Raw genomic sequence first — 19,070 nt, 5'->3', positions numbered from 1 at the left:
TATTTATATATGTACATAGCATTACTATTATTACTACACACACACACACACACACACACACACACACACGTACATACACTCACCTCTCGGCAGGGGTGGTGGGGAACAGGAGGAGGAGGAGGAGGAGGAGGAGGAGGAGGAGGAGGAGGAGGAGGAGGAGGAGGAGGAGGAGGAGGAGGAGGTGGACGAGGAGGAGGAGGAGGAGGAGGAGGAGGAGGAGGAGGAGGAGGAGGAGGAGGAGGAGGAGGAGGAGGAGGAAGAGGAGGATTAACACTGTGTGAGTGACTGACAGACTGACTAACTGACTAACTCACTAACTGACTGAATGACTGACTAACTGACTGACTGAATGACTGACTAACTGACTAACTGAGTGACTGACTGACTGACTCACTGACTGATACATACATACATACAGACAGACACAAGTACACAAGAATAAAAAATAAAATACATAACTGAAAAATCATTGCAATACACAGACAGACAGACAGACCAATGACAGAAAGACAGACAGATGGAGACAAACTAAACAGATAGATAGATAGTGAAATGACCACACAAAACACACACACACACACACACACACACACACACACACACACACACACACACACACGCACCTGTTGAACATAGTAAGCTGTGGCTTACTATGGCTCAGACGGCCGCTCTACACAGCCTCGGACGCCTCCTGTGCCAACTCCTTGCATCGAACGAACCTGTGTAGACATGAAAGTAAGCAAGCAAGTGTTTATGGCTAATTATAATACTCAATATGCCAGTATCATCTCCAGCATCACCATCTGCTCACCACTGGGGACTCTCCTGGGGAGAGTTAGGAGAGTGAGAGAGGGGAGGGAGAGAGAGGGAGAGGAGAGGAAGAGAGAAGGGGAGTCTTGGAGATGGTTTGGGGTGAGTCTGGGATGGTCTGGATACATTGGGAATGAGAGAGAGAGAGAGAGAGAGAGAGAGAGAGAGAGAGAGAGAGAGAGAGAGAGAGAGAGAGAGAGAGAGAGAGAGAGAGAGAGAGAGAGAGAGAGAGAGAGAGAGAGAGAGAGAGAGAGAGAGAGAGAGAGAGAGAGAGAGAGAGAGAGAGAGAGAGAGAGAGAGAGAGAGAGAGAGAGAGAGAGAGAGAGAGAGAGAGAGCTGTGAAAGGCTGGAAGAGGCTGTGAGAAGTTGGGATGGACTGGAAGTCCATCCCAACAGTTTGGGACAGTTTGGGGTGAGTCTGGAATGGTCTGGATACACTGGGAATGAGATAGAGTGAGAGAGAGGCTGTGAGTGGCTGTGAATAGCTGGGAGAGGGTGTGATAGGTTGTGAGAGGCTGAGAAAAGACAGTGAGAGGGTGGAGAAAATAATGGGAAACTGGAAAAATGAAAAGGAGAGATAGAAAGAGACACACAGGTAGACAGACACACCTGTAGGAAGGGCTCCTTAATATCCCCTTATCAGCTGGAGGGAGGGCTACAGCTAATAATCTTTTCTTCTTCCTTATCCGTGCCTCCTCCTCGTCCTCCTCTTCCTTTTCCTCCTCCACCTCGTACTCCGGAACTGGCGACCCCACCACCGGCACCTCCGACATGGCCTCCTGCGGGATGGTAAGGTAGTTAGGGAACTGTCTGAGTTAGCGTGTGTGTGTATGTTGGTTAAGTTTGGTTAAGTGTTAAATAAAGAATGGTACTCTATATTAATTTCAATATTTATCTACTTATTATCTGTATTTTGAAGATACATGTACCATTTGAACTGTAAACCTTTGTAATTGTCTGTCTCCTGCACACCCAGCTCGTCAACACCCCTGTGCCTGCAAACGGGTCACTGAACATTAAATAAACTTGTCTCAGTCCCCTACATACACACAAGTGGCTGGCCAAACACTGCATCAACACAAACAATGGATAAACAGTGGGAATCTGCTGGTCTGAGTCCCCTACATACACCACAAGTGGCTGGCCAAACACTGCATCAACACAAACAGTGAATAAACAGTGAGAATCTGCTGGGTCTGAGCCCCCAAAACACACTAGTGGCTGGCCAAACACTAGATCAACACAAACAGTGAATAAACAGTGGGAATCTGCTGGTCTGAGCCCCCAAAACACACAAGTGGCTGGCCAAACACTAGATCAACACAAACAGTGGATAAACAGTGGGAATCTGCTGGTCTGAGTCCCCTACATAAACACAAGTGGCTGGCCAAACACTAGATCAACACAAACAGTGGATAAATAGTAGGAATCTGCTGGTCTGAGCCCCCAAAACACACAAGTGGTTGGCCAAACACTGCATCAACACAAACAGTGGATAAACAGTGGGAATCTGCTGGTCTGAGTCCCCTACATACACACAAGTGGCTGGCCAAACACTGCATCAACACAAACAGTGAATAAACAGTGGGGAATCTGCTGGTCTGAGTCCCCTACATACACACAAGTGGCTGACCAAACACTGCATCAACACAAACAGTGGATAAACAGTGGGAATCTGCTGGTCTGAGTCCCCCTACATACACACAAGTGGCTGGCCAAACACTGCATCAACACAAACAATGGATAAACAGTGGGAATCTGCTGGTCTGAGTCCCCCTACATACACACAAGTGGCTGGCCAAACACTAGATCAACACAAACAGTGAATAAACAGTGGGAATCTGCTGGTCTGAGCCCCCAAAACACACAACTGGCTGGCCAAACACTAGATCAACACAAACAGTGGATAAACAGTGGGAATCTGCTGGTCTGAATCCCCTACATAGACACAAGTGGCTGGCCAAACACTAGATCAACACAAACAGTGGATAAATAGTAGGAATCTGCTGGTCTGAGCCCCCAAAACACACAAGTGGCTGGCCAAACACTGCATCAACACAAACAGTGGATAAACAGTGGGAATCTGCTGGTCTGAGTCCCCTACATACACACAAGTGGCTGGCCAAACACTAGATCAACACAAACAGTGAATAAACAGTGGGAATCTGCTGGTCTGAGCCCCCAAAACACACAAGTGGCTGGCCAAACACTAAATCAACACAAACAGTGAATAAACACTGGGAATCTGCTGGTCTGAGCCCCCAAAACACACTAGTGGCTGGCCAAACACTAGATCAACACAAACAGTGAATAAACAGTGGGAATCTGCTGGTCTGAGTCCCCTACATACACACAAGTGGCTGGCCAAACACTAGATCAACACAAACAGTGGATAAACAGTGGGAATCTGCTGGTCTGAGTCCCCTACATAAACACAAGTGGCTGGCCAAACACTAGATCAACACAAACAGTGGATAAATAGTAGGAATCTGCTGGTCTGAGCCCCCAAAACACACAAGTAGCTGGCCAAACACTGCATCAACACAAACAGTGGATAAACAGTGGGAATCTGCTGGTCTGAGTCCGCTACATACACACAAGTGGCTGGCCAAATACTGCATCAACACAAACAGTGAATAAACAGTGGGAATCTGCTGGTCTGAGTCCCCTACATACACACAAGTGGCTGGCCAAACACTAGATCAACACAAACAGTGAATAAACAGTGAGAATCTGCTGGTCTGAGCCCCCAAAACACACTAGTGGCTGGCCAAACACTAGATCAACACAAACAGTGAATAAACAGTGGGAATCTGCTGGTCTGAGCCCCCCAAAACACACAAATGGCTGGCCAAACACTAGATCAACACAAACAGTGGATAAACAGTGGGAATCTGCTGGTCTGAGTCCCCTACATAAACACAAGTGGCTGGCCAAACACTAGATCAACACAAACAGTGGATAAATAGTAGGAATCTGCTGGTCTGAGCCCCCAAAACACACAAGTGGCTGGCCAAACACTGCATCAACACAAACAGTGGATAAACAGTGGGAATCTGCTGGTCTGAGTCCGCTACATACACACAAGTGGCTGGCCAAATACTGCATCAACACAAACAGTGAATAAACAGTGGGAATCTGCTGGTCTGAGTCCCCTACATACACACAAGTGGCTGGCCAAACACTGCATCAACACAAACAGTGGATAAACAGTGGGAATCTGCTGGTCTGAGTCCCCTACATACACACAAGTGGCTGGCTAAACACTGCATCAACACAAACAATGGATAAACAGTGGGAATCTGCTGGTCTGAGTCCCCTACATACACACAAGTGGCTGGCCAAACACTAGATCAACACAAACAGTGAATAAACAGTGAGAATCTGCTGGTCTGAGCCCCCAAAACACACAAGTGGCTGGCCAAACACTAGATCAACACAAACAGTGAATAAACAGTGGGAATCTGCTGGTCTGAGCCCCCAAAACACACAACTGGCTGGCCAAACACTAGATCAACACAAACAGTGGATAAACAGTGGGAATCTGCTGGTCTGAATCCCCTACATAGACACAAGTGGCTGGCCAAACACTAGATCAACACAAACAGTGGATAAATAGTAGGAATCTGCTGGTCTGAGCCCCCAAAACACACAAGTGGCTGGCCAAACACTGCATCAACACAAACAGTGGATAAACAGTGGGAATCTGCTGGTCTGAGTCCCCTACATACACACAAGTGGCTGGCCAAACACTAGATCAACACAAACAGTGAATAAACAGTGGGAATCTGCTGGTCTGAGCCCCCAAAACACACAAGTGGCTGGCCAAACACTAAATCAACACAAACAGTGAATAAACACTGGGAATCTGCTGGTCTGAGCCCCCAAAACACACAAGTGGCTGGCCAGACACTGCATCAACACAAACAGTGAATAAACACTGGGAATCTGCTGGTCTGAGCCCCCAAAACACACAAGTGGCTGGCCAGACACTGCATCAACACAAACAGTGAATAAACAGTGGGAATCTGCTGGTCTGAGCCCCCAAAACACACTAGTGGCTGGCCAGACACTGCATAGGCACAGATGGGGAGCTGGTTTGGCCTGACAGCACCCTCCAGTATTCATGTAAATTCTGGCTACCATTTGCAATTCTATTTTGGGGAGCCACACCTCAGAGAGTCTCTTTTATTGAAGTTTTGTCCCCCCCCACGGCTGGCTGGCCTACATAACAAAATAAATAGATAATGTTTTTTTTTTGTCAGTTAGAGGACTTTTTCATCTCTACCTGTTGAAATAAGATTATCTCGGAAAGTTTAAAAATGATGCATTACTACTACTACTTACCCTGAACAATACCTCATCCTCAGCATCAGAGGACGGCCCCTCCCCCTCCTCACTGACTAACTGTTGTTGTTGTTGCAGTTGTTGTTGTAACAGAATCAACCTCTTCCTCTCCCTCTCTCTCTGACGTGCCTCCCTCCTGGCCTCCCTCTCTCTCCTCCTCCTCTCCTTCCTCTCCCTCCTCTCTTGCTTCTCTCTCTCTCTCTTGCTGCTGCTGCAATCTCTTGGGGTCCACCATGTCCTCGTTGATCCTCGGGATTTGCTGCAAAAGGAGGGAGAGAGTGAGTGAGTGGAAGTGGGAGAGAGGATGAGAGAGAAGGGTAAAACTATTATTGTAAGAGAGAGAGAGAGAGAGAGAGAGAGAGAGAGAGAGAGAGAGAGAGAGAGAGAGAGAGAGAGAGGAGAGAGAGAGAGAGAGAGAGAGAGAGAGAGAGAGAGGAGAGAGAGAGAAATATGTAGCAGTAATAATAATAATAATAATAATAATAATAATAATAATAATAATAATAATAATAATAATAATAATAATAATAATAATAATATCAAACATTCTCTCTCTCTCTCTCTCTCTCTCTCTCTCTCTCTCTCTCTCTCTCTCTCTCTCTCTCTCTCTCTCTCTCTCTCTCTCTCTCTCTCTCTCTCTCTCTCTCTCTCTCTTTCTCTCTAGTGCAACCTACACTCATAAATTATTTCTTGCCCCCAAAAAAGCTAATTTGGAATAAGACAAACAGTAACAAGTCCGAACATAGCAGTGGATCTTAAACTCCTAGAAACTGGAGACATTACTGTATTCCAGACCTTGGCGTTTGTATACAAAGCTCTTAATACAAACACAAGAGACACGGGCTCATGATATTCAGTTAAGACAGACAGGTAACTTGAGGACACCCTTCTGCTGAACCTCCCGTGCCCAACAGAGTGTTGTCTCACGAGGAACCAAGCACTGGGACCCGGCTCTCGGACACAGTTAAAAACAAACCATTACATTCCTTTAAATTACTGATAAAACAACACTTAACAAGTAATTATTCATTGTATTTATTAGTTTTCAAATTGTAATCAGCTCTACTATTATAAACATATGTAATTGTTTGTAATTTGTAATAGTTATTATTATTATTATTATTATTATTATTTACTTTTGTTATTGGATATAATTCTTTTTTGCATGTATCTATAATTTGATTGGGTTAAAGTTATGAATTACTTACTAAATAATTATGTACTGTCTTTTTCTTTTTTTTTTCATGATAGCTGAATAAAACACTGGTCTTAAACCTTAGTGTAAAATATTCATTAGTCCCACAAAGACCTTGGTGCTCCATGGACTGGCCATCACATATCAGAATGTCTATATACCAGTCTGTCTGTATATATTAACACCAATATATATCATTTAATCAATCAATCACTCTGTAAGGAAAATATAGACAAATAAATACAATAACAACAGATGTATATACACTCTCTCTCTCTCTCACCTGCTGAGGAGGGAGATAAGCCAAGCCACAGCTAACCCAGGTGTGTGTGGCCCACCTCCACCTCCCATCACCCCCCCCGCTGGCAGCACCGCAGGGGGGGCAGGAGGGGGTGAGGGATGACTGGGCAGGGGTCACAGGGAGAGGGGTGGCTGGGGGCAGGGGTCTGGGGCTGGGGTCGGGGGAAAGCCTGGGACTCCGACCACTTGCATGACCCGACCAACTCCAACGACTTCTGCCCCTAATACCTGCGTGTTGTCAGCTGGAACAACCTGAGAGGAAGGAGGTGCTCAGAAGTAGTAGTAGTAGTAGTAGTAGTAGTAGTAGTAGTAGTAGTAGTAAGATTGATTTTCTATCTCTGTCTCTCCTTTCTGTATGTAAAAAACTTTCTCTCTCTCTCTCTCTCTCTCTCTCTCTCTCTCTCTCTCTCTCTCTCTCTCACCTGTATGACATTCCCTGCCTGCACTATCATGGGGAAGTGGGGGCTGCGGGGCTGAGGCATCTTGGGGCAACACCTGAAGCATGTTCCCCATTTGAATAACCCTTGTTGTGGCGGTGGTGGCAGTGGTGGTGGTGGCGTCAGTCCCCTCGGCTGCATCGTAAGGTACTGGAACTGTTGGGAGGAGGGGGGTTAGTTTGGGGCGGCCACGCCCCGGGGACTTAGCCTTGGGAGGAGAGCGTGCCCAAAGGGGGGCAGGGACCGGTTCTTGTAGGGGCTGCGGGCACACGCGGGGAGGGCGGCCCTGGGGGAGAAAGCTACTAGATTCGTTCAAAGCATATCTAAACCTAACAGAACACTATTTACAAATAAACCCACCTGTTATAATTAGCTTGTGCAACAGTTTGAGGGCGAAGGTAAGGAGTGAGGAGCCACTGCTTACAGGGATAGCCACTGTCCCCGGGAAGGTATAGCATCCTGCAGGTACATGTTGTTCCTCAAACATCAGTTTGAGTGCTGACTTATCTAGTATTCTTGCATCGTTGACTGAGCCAGGCCACCTTGCCACAATGTCAAGAATCTTATAGTGAGCATCAAATACTACTTGCACATTTATGCTGTGATAGCGTTTCCTGTTCACATATACATGTTCATCGACATGAGGAGACACAATTCTTATATGAGTGCCATCAATCACTCCCACAACACCGGGAAACTGAGTTACTTGCATGAACTCTGCCTGTTTTTGCTGCACTTCACGCTGGGTGTGAGGGAAAGCCACGAACTGGCAGATTACTTCTGGGTCAGCCAGTGCATCAATTGTCTGTGATATTGCACGGCTGATAGTGGGCTGCGTTGTTCCAAAATCATCACAACTGCACTGTTGCATTTTTCCTGTGGCTAAATATCGTAATGTGATGGCCACCATCTCAGGGGGTCAAGGCTCTATTTCTTTCAGTTTTACTTTGCAGCTTGTCTCTCACTATATCAGTCACTGCAACAATACCAGCACGGTCCAATCTGAATCTTTTCAGTAACTCAGCATCGTCGTACTCAGCGAAAATATCTCTTCTCACTCTGTAGGTGCGCCGCTGACGTTGTTGTGCCGCCTTCCTGCTAACGGCTGGGTTCATCATGCTCTAAATAAAATTTCCACCTACCTTTAATAATCTGCTGGAGGTAACTTGTAGGGAAAGAGAAAGAAAAGTGCATTATTTTTATGCAATAATATTTTTAATTTTTGAACTTGAAAATGCAATATACTTTAATTCAGAGATTTAAAAAGTGAACATACGTTTTAAACCCAGCGGGTGCTGTAAACAGTACGTTGGCGGTTCACACCAGTTCAGAAGTAAGGTATCTTAAATTGCACTCGACAATGTTGTGAATACTTTAAAATGCTTGAAGCCATACTTGATGCCTTCCATAACGTGTAAAGTAAGAAGTTAGCCTGTGTTAAAAAGTGGTGATCCCTGCAGATTACCAAGGCATCCAGTCTCCCAGCAAGTGCCAAGAGGCATTCATTCAATGCTCCGCTGACACCAATTTGCCCAAAGGTATGCATTATATGTGGAAAGTACATTACGTACGGTGTAGAGGTGGTTGTCTAGTGATATAAATGGTAAGGTGGTGGTGCTGGTGATTGTGATGGTACTACACTGTTATTACCGTATGTCAGTATATTGAGGGCTTGATATCACTTTTATTAATGTGCCAGTATTTCATTACCTATCTTATGAAATAACACTAGCTCTTGATATATTCTTTTCTACAAACCTTTAACAATAATTGAAAGGTTTTTTTTAAATTGAATTCAATGCCTTTTCTTATTGATGAAAATAGGAAATAATTATGGCTACCACTGGCTAGACACGCCATACCTTGCCTTGAGTTTAGGTATGGTTAGGTTAGGTTTGATATGGTTGGGTGTAGTTAGGTTAGTTTTGGGTATGGTTAGGGTTACAGCAAGTACAGTTAGGTTAGTTTGGGTGTAGTTAGGTTTGGATGTGGTTAAGTTAGTTTAGGTATGGTTAGATTACAGCAGGTATGGTTAGGTTAGTTTTGGTGTGGTCAAGTTAGTTTAGGTATGGGTTAGGTTACAGCAGGTATGGTTAGGTTAGTTTTGGTGTTGTTAAGTTAGTTTAGGTATGGTTAGAACCTTGGACAAAAAATGAGGAACATCACTGAACCAAAAGATTTTTATTTATTTATTTATTTATTTATTTTATTTATTTATTTATTTATTTAATTTTCTTTTAATATTTCAATGAAAATTAGCAGTATTACTTATATCTGTCAACTTTCCAAGAGGGTTAGAGAATGCCTCAAGCCATTTGTAAGATAAGATTACACGTAAATTGCTTGGTTTAAGAGAAACTGGCATGTTAGTAAAATGAATCTTTACTGTCATGTGAATGAATATTTATAAATGCAAAAAGTTTAAATCTCCAAGAACAACCTGTGTTTTACAGTAATGTGGGTAGCCCACATGGGACCCATAAAGTAGCCCACAAAACACCCACATGCCTCCCATTATCCAATGTTGGCTGGGTATATATATATATATATATATATATATATATATATATATATATATATATATATATATATATATATATATATATATATATATATGAGGAGGCAGTAGACATCTGCCTAAATGATAATTACTACCAGTGAGGTCTAAAGCACTGTTCAGGGGGTGCTGTGAACTTATCATTAAACCCAGCTGTGACCTCGCTGAACGTTTCCCTTTGTGTCTCACAACACAAGGGGGCAGTCATAGCCTGCCCTCTAAAGACAACTCTCTTCCTCCACACAAAACTACAAGCACCTAATAACACACACACCCTTCACTCAAAAATTTTAAAATCATCGTGGCGACTCCTACACCAGCCTCGTAGTCCCCATCTGGGGAGGGGACCATAAATGTCCCCAGGTCAGACTGCCTTTCTGTCAAAGACCCTAAGTGTCTTGACACCCCCCTCAACTTTTTCTTCATTAACTTCTGCAACATTCGCAGTCAAAGATCTAATTTTCAATCTGTAGAACACCACCTCTCCTCTTCTAAACCTCATCTTCTTTTCCTCACTGAAACTCAGGTGTCTGAGGCAACTGACAGTAGCTCCTTTTCTGTTCCCTTCTTACTTTCTCTATCCTCATTTTCAGTCCAAAGCTGGATGCTGCATTTATGTGCACAATGATTTAACCTGCTCTCGTGCCCACGCTCTTGAATCTTCTGAGTTTTCCACCATCTGGCTACGACTACAGAGTCACTCTCATACTAAATTTATCTGTGCTGTATACCTCTCACCTAACTCCTCTGATTATAAGAAATTCTTTAACTACTTAACTTCCAAAGTGAAGCACATTCTGACCCTCTTCCCTTTTGCAGAGATCTCCATTCTTGGAGACTTCAATGTTCACCACCAGCTTTGGCTTTCCTCTCCCTTCACTGACCATTCCTGGTGAACTAGCCTACAACTTTGCTATCCTCCATGACCTAGAGCAATTGGTGCAACACCCTACTCGTATTCCTGACTGTCTTGGAGATACACCCAACATTCTTGACCTTTTCCCCCCAGCCTCAGCCCCAGCCCCAGCCCCAGCCTTTTCATCCCAGCCCTCTCCCAGTGTATCCTAGCCTCTCCCCAGTCCATCCCAGCCTCTCTCAGTGCATTCCAGCCTCTCCCAGTCCATCCCAGCCTCTCCCAGTCCATCCCAGCCTCTCTCAGTGCATTCCAGCCTCTCCCAGTCCATCCCAGCCTCTCCCAGTCCATCCCAGCCTCTCCCAGTGCATCCTAGACTCTCCCAGTCCATCCCAGCCTCTCCCAGTCCATCCCAGCCTCTCCCAGTGCATTTCAGCCTCTCCCAGTCCATCCCAGCCTCTCTCAGTGCATTCCAGCCTCTCCCAGTCCATCCCAGCCTCTCCCAGTGCATCCTAGCTTCTCCCAGTCCATCCCAGCCTCTCTCAGTGCATTCCAGCCTCTCCCAGTCCATCCCAGCCTCTCCCAGTGATAATAAAGCAATTTGGATTTAGGAAAGGGAGATTGTGTTACAAACTTACTGAGTTACACTTAGATCTATAGAAAACTGTTATCAAATGGCATATAACATTTTATGTTATATGCCATAATTTATTATGGCATATAACAGATTATTATTACAGATGCCATTTCTTAAAGAAATGGCATTGGTTTTTTTTTTTTTTTTTTTTTTTTTTTATTATTCTCTTTCTCTCTCTCCCTCCCTAAGGCAGTGCTCCTCTTACAAAGAAAAAATAAATAATTAAATAAAATATTTAATTTACAAATCAAGGGCTGGATTTGTGTCTGTGGAGGCCTGTGAGCAGCCTGAGTGTGGAGGCCATCTACCTGAAATATTTTATATTAATATTTTTGTATCTGTATTCCATGCAGTGTTTTTAATACATATAATATATTATAGTGAAAGGAACATATTTATTTAGTGTAAATGAAACAAGTGGTTATTTTGATAGTAATAAAAAAAATATTTAGTTCATAGAAAACTAGTGTTTGATTAATTTAAGTTTCTTTCACTTACAGAATATTTATGTGGGAGACTCCTCAGATTGTGGAGACCCCAGATTGTGGAGGCTCCTGGGCAGCTGGTCTTTTTGTGGACTCCTAAATCTGGCACTGAACAAAATTCTCTCTCTCTCTCTCTCTCTCTCTCTCTCTCGTCTCTCTCTCTCTCTCTCTCTCTCTCTCTCTCTCTCTCTCTCTCTCTCTCTCTCTCCTCTCTCTCTTCGCTCTCTCTCATCTCTCTCTCCTCTCTCTCTCTCTCTCTCTCTCTCTCTCCTCTCTCTCTCTCTCTCTCTCTCTCTCTCTCTCTCTCTCTCTTCTCTCTCTCTCTCTCTCTCTCTCCCCCTCCTCCCTCCCTCCCTCTCTCTCTCTCTCTCTCTCTCTCTCTCTCTCTCTCTCTCTCTCTCTCTCTCTCTCGTCTCTCTCTCCTCTCTCTCTCTCTCTCTCTTCTCTCTCTCTCTCTTCTCTCTCTCTCTCTCTCTTCTCTCTCTCTCTCTCTCTCTCTCCTCTCTCTCTCTCTCTCTCTCTCTCTCTCTCTCTCTCTCTCAACTCTCAGCCACTGGATGGTATATCAGTTCACACAGCAAGAAGCCAAGGACCCACCGAGGCTGTCACTTGGAAGAGGTCATTGTTGTTGCATCCAGCATCCCAGCCTGACTGCCTAGACAGGTCCCGCAGGTTGCTGAATGGCAGAGGTGCAGGCTGCTCCACAGCAAGATGTGAGACCAGTGTGGCAGAGTATGATGTGTACACAATGAGGGACACACTGTAGCCAACCCAGTAGATTACCCGTGCTGCAGTGCTGATTGGGTAGGTGTTGGAGCCTGCAGGAGGAAGAGGAGGAGGGAAAGATGCCATGAAAAGGCAATTTTAAGACATGGAGGATGATGCAAAGGCAATTTAAAATCTTTGAAAGTAACACATCTTTTTAAATTTAAAAATGTAGAAAAGACCATTTTAAAATGTTTCAGAGATGAAAATGCAATTTAAGAGTTTTTCTCATCATTTCTAAAAGATTTATATCTCATATCTTACTAAGAAAACTGTTGATATCATCATATGAAGAGAACTACTGATAAAATTAAATACATTACTTGATATCCATATCAGTCATATTAACACCATTTGCTTATATTGCTCATGCCAGAACTAATTCAAGTTAATATCAGCTCAATTATGAAAATACACCAGGTATCATGTAAAGTTTCCCAGTTTTAAATCTATCCTTTAATAACTGTCTTTCTGTATTCCCATCTTATCAAACATTAAACACCACTACCCTTGCATTCAACTTAGTCTCATACCCCAACAGGTTCCTCACCCTGCTGTAGGAGGGCTGGCAACATGTACCAGCCATCTTACCAAACACTAAATGCTCCAACACTTGAACTGACCAGTCTTACACCTCAACAGGTCCTCACCTTGTTGTAGGAGAGCTGACAACATGTACCAGCCAGCAGCAACTCCCATGCTAACAGGCTTCTCCCCCGTGGGTATGTAGCACCTCTGGAGTCGCTCGATGAAGAAGAGGATGCTGGCGAGGCCTGTCGTGTTAGCCGGGATGCGCCGGTACAGAGCTGTGTCCGTTGGGGTTGTGTAGGCAAGCATCTTCTTGGCAAGGTCCTCGTAGGTGGCCGCAAACAGTTTACGGCTGTGGGATGAGAACTTGTCTTGTGAATGTGACGTTGGGGTGAGTGTTAATCTGATTTTGTGTTACTATGTTCTGTGGGGGAGTGGGTGTTAATGTGATTTTTTGTTAACTGAATGCTGTGTCTGACCTCCTGAGGTGTAGTATGGTGGGCCACAAGATTGTCCCTTTCCACTAGGGGCTGACAGATGATATTAAGAGTGTGAATGTGTGTGTGGTGTTAACGTGCTGGAGTGTGCACAGCCAGGAGTGTTTGGGGAATGAAAATAAAAGGAGTTATGGATGTTTAAAAATGCATCTTTTGAGAGCTAAGTATACAAGAAAGTTGGTGTGTTTGGGGAATGAGTAAACAATGAAGAAATGTTTTGAGGAACTGGGTGTGCAGAGGCAGGAGTGTTTGGAGAATGAGAATACAGGAAGACAGGAATGATTTGGGAATAAGTGTACAAGAAAGGAGTGTTTGAGTGACAATATATAAGGAAGAGGTGTTTTGAAAATGAGAGTACAAGGAATGAGCATTTTGGGAGTTAATATACAAGGAAGCAAGTATTTAAGGGACTCAAGTATACAAGATTATTTTCCTGTCATATGTCATTATACAGTGTTTTTTCTTTGTTATATACATCATTCCCTTTCACCTTTTCATATCTTGTGTTCTCGTCATTCTGATGTAATGTTACAGATAGAGAATGTTTGGTGTCAAATTTTCACTAATTTCATATGTGTATAAACTTTCATTTACTTGACTTTTTTTTTACTATTACTACTATATTTGCTTGCTTTTTAAACAAGTCTTTTCTTTCAGAGGAGGGAAGCACAGGGGAGGAGGAGGGACGAGGAGGAAGAGAGTGAAGAGTCACAAGAGGAGGAGGAAGGTGGAAAGAAAGAGGAAGGAGAGGAGGAGGGAGGAGGAGGAGGAGGAAGATGGAGAAGGAAAGGAGAAAGATAAGAAGGAAGGCAATGTAGAATGGAGGCGTCCTTGGTTTATGTTCAGTAAAGCCCCGTATTCTTGTCATGGCAATGTAGAATGGAGGCGTCCTTGGTTTATGTTCAGTAAAGCCCTGTATTCTTGTCATGGCAATGTAGAATGGAGGCGTCCTTGGTTTTATGTTCAGTAAAGCCCTGTATTCTTGTCATGGCAATGTAGAATGGAGACGTCATTGGTCACATACTGTTCTATATGTAATCTAATGGAATCTAATGGAATCATGAAGGTGTAAAAATGCAGGATATGGACATCATCAGCTTTTGTCATTAAGGGTGGTAAAGTGAAAGATTTGTTAATCACTTTGGTCTTTAGTTGATGCTTCTGGTGAGGCTTTCCTGTTTAAACTTGGCATAATATATATAAAATGATGTGGCATGTTAAACAAGTTAACTTACTGCCTTCTTGTGTCTTTCACAGATAGAAATCAAAAACGTCACAAGACAGAATAGTGAGCTGCATGCACTTATCACAGAGTATAAAGTCACTCCCTCAGAGGAAAAAGACAAGGATGGCATGTCTTCATGTGAGAACTCAGAAGCTAAATGTGAGCTACCATCCACATGAATATATATTTGTATATCAAACTGACATTCTCCTTGGAGGGAGGCTTTCCAAAGTGCACACACACACACACACACACACACACACACACACACACACACACACACACACACACACACACACACACACACACACACACACACACACACACACACACACACACACACACACACATCTCTGCATCAGGACTCAACAGCCAGACTGATAAACAATTACTTCACCCAAGATGATCAGCTGATAGGATTAGCTGTGGATGAGCCTCCTGTGGTGACTAGGAGTACAAAAGCCAGCAGCTAATTTTGGGAGCTGCCAGTCATCATGGTCCTGGTGTCTGAGGTGCTGCTTTTGCATTTTCCCAGTCATGGGATGAGGCTACATCACATTTATTCATTCACAGTTGCTCTTAGTTATCTCTGTTACAAGTTAAAATTTTTCCTGGCTCCACAGACATTTCTGGTGCATCTAACCCTCTCTCCATTGCCCTTCTATTTCCCTTAGTCTTATACCCACTTCTTACATTACGTCTAATTACTTCCATTGGTCATTCTTGTCTGGCCCTCTGTTGCATCAATTTTTCACCTCCAGGTACAGATACCAAGGGGAAATTGCTGGGTCAAGTGGCTACACTGACATCTGAGGTTAGCAGGTTGGAGAGTGAGTGCAGCAGTCTTCAGGTTCAGCTAGACTGTGAGAGGGATAAGTATAACAAACTGCTGGGAGAATCTCTTGCTCATGAAAAGTTGTCTGAAGATGTCATAACTGAACCAAAAGGTAAGAAAGTTTATATTCTCTAATAATAAAGCAAATAATTTTTCCTCACTGTTGCTCAATTTTTTGAATTAATAACAAAATAAAAGCATTGTTATTGGATTTGTTTATTGAGGCTGTATTAAGAAAAGTTGAGAGAAAACAAACTTATTGTTTTATCAGGAGAAACAACAGGATTGGGAGGAACTGAGCTTTAACAGAAGCTGCAACAACTGCAGGAGGCTCACAGGGTCCTGGAGAGCAGGTTAACTTGCAGCATGAAGGAGGTGGCTGAGCTAAGTGACAGGAAGTAGCAGCTTAAGCATGCTGTAGTGCATGAGAAGACAGAGTCCATCGGTGTGTGCATGTTTTTTGCTCATTTGAATCATCTGTAAAAGTGAAGTGGAGGAAGTGTTTACTGTTTACTGTATGCCATTTCCTTGGTCTTTTAATGAAGAATTTTATCCTTCTTCAGGTGACTACATCACCATCTACCAGTTGCAGCGAGGAGTGATGAAGCAACAAGCTCGAGAACGCGAGTTAGACCTTGCCAGCCTCCATCATGAATGAGAGGAAATGAAGCAAAACCACTCTGCAGGTTAGTGCTCTCTTTTGCATCTCACACACTTCTTATTCATGTCATGGCAGATTAGTGATTTCTGCTGCATCTCACACACTTCTTATTCAATTGCTGGCAGGTTAGTGATCTCTGCTGCATCTCACACACTTCTTATTCAATTGCTGGCAGGTTAGTGATCTCTGCTGCATCTCAAACGGTTCTTATTCAGGTGTTGACCAAAGTACTAAGCCTTCATATCATTACCTTGCTCTGTGATGGAGGCTACACCATCTGGCATCTAGCTGAGATTTAATGTTGCAGGTAAAGCTTCCATATGAGTTCATGTAGAGCAAAATGTTTTCAAATGCCAGGGAAGTAGTGTAATGTAACCTTCCAGAGAAATCTATCCCTCATTTATTAGTTAACAGGAGTGTTTAATGTACTTAATGTGATTAGCCAGGATCAAGGGTCAACTTCTTCACTGACCATTTACTCTCAGGTGATGTATCTGTCCTCCATGAGTCACCAGAGACACATAAGGTGTTGTAAGTGAAATTTCATCTATTAGATATATTCAAAATGTGAATTAACACAGTTGTTTCCTGCAGGATTTGATATCAAAGCTGGTGCAGGGAAAAGGAAGCAGATCATGACCCTTCAGCAGCTCGAGAAGATAAGCAGCGTCCTTAAGAGTCCAGTTGCTATCTTTAGCAGTGTTGGTGAGTAGTAAAAACTGAGCCATCTTATGAAGTGCAACGAAACATTATTATTATCTTCATAATTTTCTTGAAATAAACAGATTTCTGTGGCATGTTGCTCATTAGCACTTTAATATCAGATAACACCAGTTATTTATGTAATGATGTAATGTACTAAGTAGATGAAATACAAGTGGCATCTGCTAACACTCTTGATGTGGAACAGGAACCAGTGAGTCTGAGACACCCACCACCAGTGGAAAGGTGGCTGACGAGCGCCTCAAGCACTCTGAAAAGGTGGAGCAACAACAAGAAACAGAAAATTGCATCCATCATTCTTTGCCTGAGGAGGGAATTGATGCTCTGTTGACCCTTCACACTGATGTCCCTCATGAGGAGGGGAGAATATGAATCCTACAGAACTTGCCCATAGGAAGACCAAAACTGTTACTGCTGCCACACTGCCACCACTTCCACTGACACCAAAAGCCCAACTGTGCAGAGAATCCTGGACCTCCGCAATGAAATGGAGTCCACCAGTCACCTGGAGCACTTTAGCCTCCAAAAGTTCCATCCGTGTCCATTGTGTTTGGGTAAACTTATCACTGTATAAGGGGACAAGTATCAGTGTATGGTTACTATATACTCATTTGTACTTAAAGATGTCATGTCACATCATTCTCTCTCTCTCTCTCTCTCTCTCTCTCTCTCTCTCTCTCTCTCTCTCTCTCTCTCTCTCTCTCTCTCTCTCTCTCTCTCTCTCTCTCTCTCTCTCTCTCTCTCTCTCTCTCTCTCTCTCTCTCTCTCTTTCTTTCTTTCTTTCTTTCTTTCTTTCTTTCTTTCTTTTGTTATATATGTTATATAAATATGTTCCTTTCACTATAATATATTATCATGTACTTAAAAACTGCAGTAGTTTTGGAATACTACTGTATTCCATGCACTTTGTATTCCATGTATTCCAGCCACTCAGCTCAAATGTGTCTCTGTTTTGATAATCATTAATTTGTTTCAGCTACACAACCACTCTGATAAGGGACAAAATCTACTTCACCAGTCATCTATGTCATACAGTCATATATATTCATACATATGACAAAATACTCTTCCTAAGACATTTCTTATTTTCTCTTCTCAAGTGACCTGTCCATCTATCTAAGGTACCACATAACATTTAAAACTTACAATATTGTGTTTAATTCATGAACACTTTTTTGTCTATCTATGGAGACTTGCGTATAGACTTGAAATGTATTGGGAGTTTTCTTTATCTCTCATTCTATACCTAACACCTGTTCCTAAGAATCCCCAGGTGATAGCCATGGTGACTGGCTGGTCTCCTACTGAGTGGCTGGGGTTTTCCAAAAGTGAGGGTTGGTGTTCTATACCATACCATGTGCCCTGTTTGTATTCCTTCTCTATCCTCTGTATTATATTCTATGTAAAGATGGTGCTGGGGTGGGATCTACTTCTTATTCCCTAAAAGTGATGAGGAGTGACACTGGGCAGCATTAATTTGCTCCTTAGAGATGGCTGGGTTCCTGTGGATGAGTGGGCCATGCTGTGCTTTGTCAAGGATGGTGTTTGGTATTGTGATGACTCTTGCCACAATCAAGTGTCTCCCACAGAGTAGTGGAGTACCTATGTATGGTGTTGACCCAAGCTGTCCAGGGTCTCATCCAATGCCTTAATATGATTTAGATGATCAAAATGGTTTAACTCACCATTTAATCAGCTGACTGATTTGAATGGAGAAGTATGTAATGTGTTGTAGCCTAACCATCCCTGCCAGCATGGTCAGACTCTTGGTAGTAACCTGAAATGCTCCTAGGTAGTGAGTATCATTGCACATAATGATCTTTACTTTGTCAGTAATTCAATGATACTGAATATTACTCTACTGGATTTTGCTCAGCACTGGTTGGTAACTTTTGGCCATAATCCCAGGTCTGGAATGATATGAAGCCATGTTTTTACATTCCATATGAGACAGGCAAGCACTATGCTTTGCCTGACTGATACCTGTACTTTGCATTTATGACCCCAGGTAGTTCATCACTCTCTCTCTCTCTCTCTCTCTCTCTCTCTCTCTCTCTCTCTCTCTCTCTCTCTCTCTCTCTCTCTCTCTCTCTCTCTCTCTCTCTCTCTCTCTCTCTCTCTCTCTCTCTCTCTCTCTCTCTCTCTCTCTCTCTCTCTCTCTGTTTGGAATTATACTGTATATTAGGAAATATCATTAAAGAGTGTGTGTGTAAAA

The 19,070-nt window shown here is 43.3% G+C and overlaps 2 protein-coding genes across 11 annotated transcripts; one reads left to right on the top strand and one right to left on the bottom strand.

The window, feature by feature from the left end:
- Positions 1-651: 651 nt before the first annotated feature.
- LOC135111275 (ensconsin-like) lies at positions 652-8,223 on the bottom strand. 2 transcript variants are annotated; one of them, XM_064024510.1, is made up of 4 exons: positions 6,636-6,753; positions 5,158-5,416; positions 1,420-1,589; positions 652-719 (listed from the first exon to the last, which is right to left on the bottom strand). In XM_064024510.1, the coding sequence occupies exons 1-4, from the start codon at positions 6,701-6,703 to the stop codon at positions 671-673; spliced, it is 546 nt and encodes a 181-aa protein (XP_063880580.1). In that variant the 5' UTR covers positions 6,704-6,753; the 3' UTR covers positions 652-670. The 2 variants fall into 2 exon arrangements, 1 of the variants encoding a protein (XP_063880580.1); XR_010273679.1 differs by lacking the exons at positions 652-719; positions 1,420-1,589 and adding exons at positions 7,075-7,245; positions 7,450-8,223 and having other exon boundaries at positions 4,435-5,416; positions 6,636-6,904.
- Positions 8,224-8,379: 156 nt separating this feature from the next.
- Positions 8,380-17,569, top strand: LOC135111273 (uncharacterized). Of its 9 annotated transcripts, XM_064024506.1 has the most exons (7): positions 8,380-8,627; positions 14,669-14,795; positions 15,398-15,583; positions 15,743-15,916; positions 16,035-16,157; positions 16,727-16,837; positions 17,043-17,569. In XM_064024506.1, exons 5-7 carry the CDS (start codon positions 16,136-16,138, stop codon positions 17,225-17,227), a joined length of 318 nt encoding a protein of 105 aa, XP_063880576.1. In that variant the 5' UTR covers positions 8,380-8,627; positions 14,669-14,795; positions 15,398-15,583; positions 15,743-15,916; positions 16,035-16,135; the 3' UTR covers positions 17,228-17,569. The 9 variants fall into 9 exon arrangements, 2 of the variants coding, with proteins under 2 accessions (XP_063880576.1, XP_063880575.1); XM_064024505.1 differs by having other exon boundaries at positions 15,743-16,157; XR_010273675.1 differs by lacking the exons at positions 14,669-14,795; positions 15,398-15,583; positions 15,743-15,916; ... (1 more) ...; positions 16,727-16,837; positions 17,043-17,569 and adding exons at positions 12,191-12,425; positions 13,029-13,843 and having other exon boundaries at positions 8,383-8,422; positions 8,550-8,627.
- The last annotated feature ends 1,501 nt before the right edge of the window (positions 17,570-19,070 follow it).

Source organism: Scylla paramamosain, chromosome 21 (assembly GCF_035594125.1).
Source record: "Scylla paramamosain isolate STU-SP2022 chromosome 21, ASM3559412v1, whole genome shotgun sequence".
NCBI classification, from domain to species: domain Eukaryota; kingdom Metazoa; phylum Arthropoda; class Malacostraca; order Decapoda; family Portunidae; genus Scylla; species Scylla paramamosain.
This window is presented reverse-complemented; position numbering and strand designations above follow the sequence as displayed.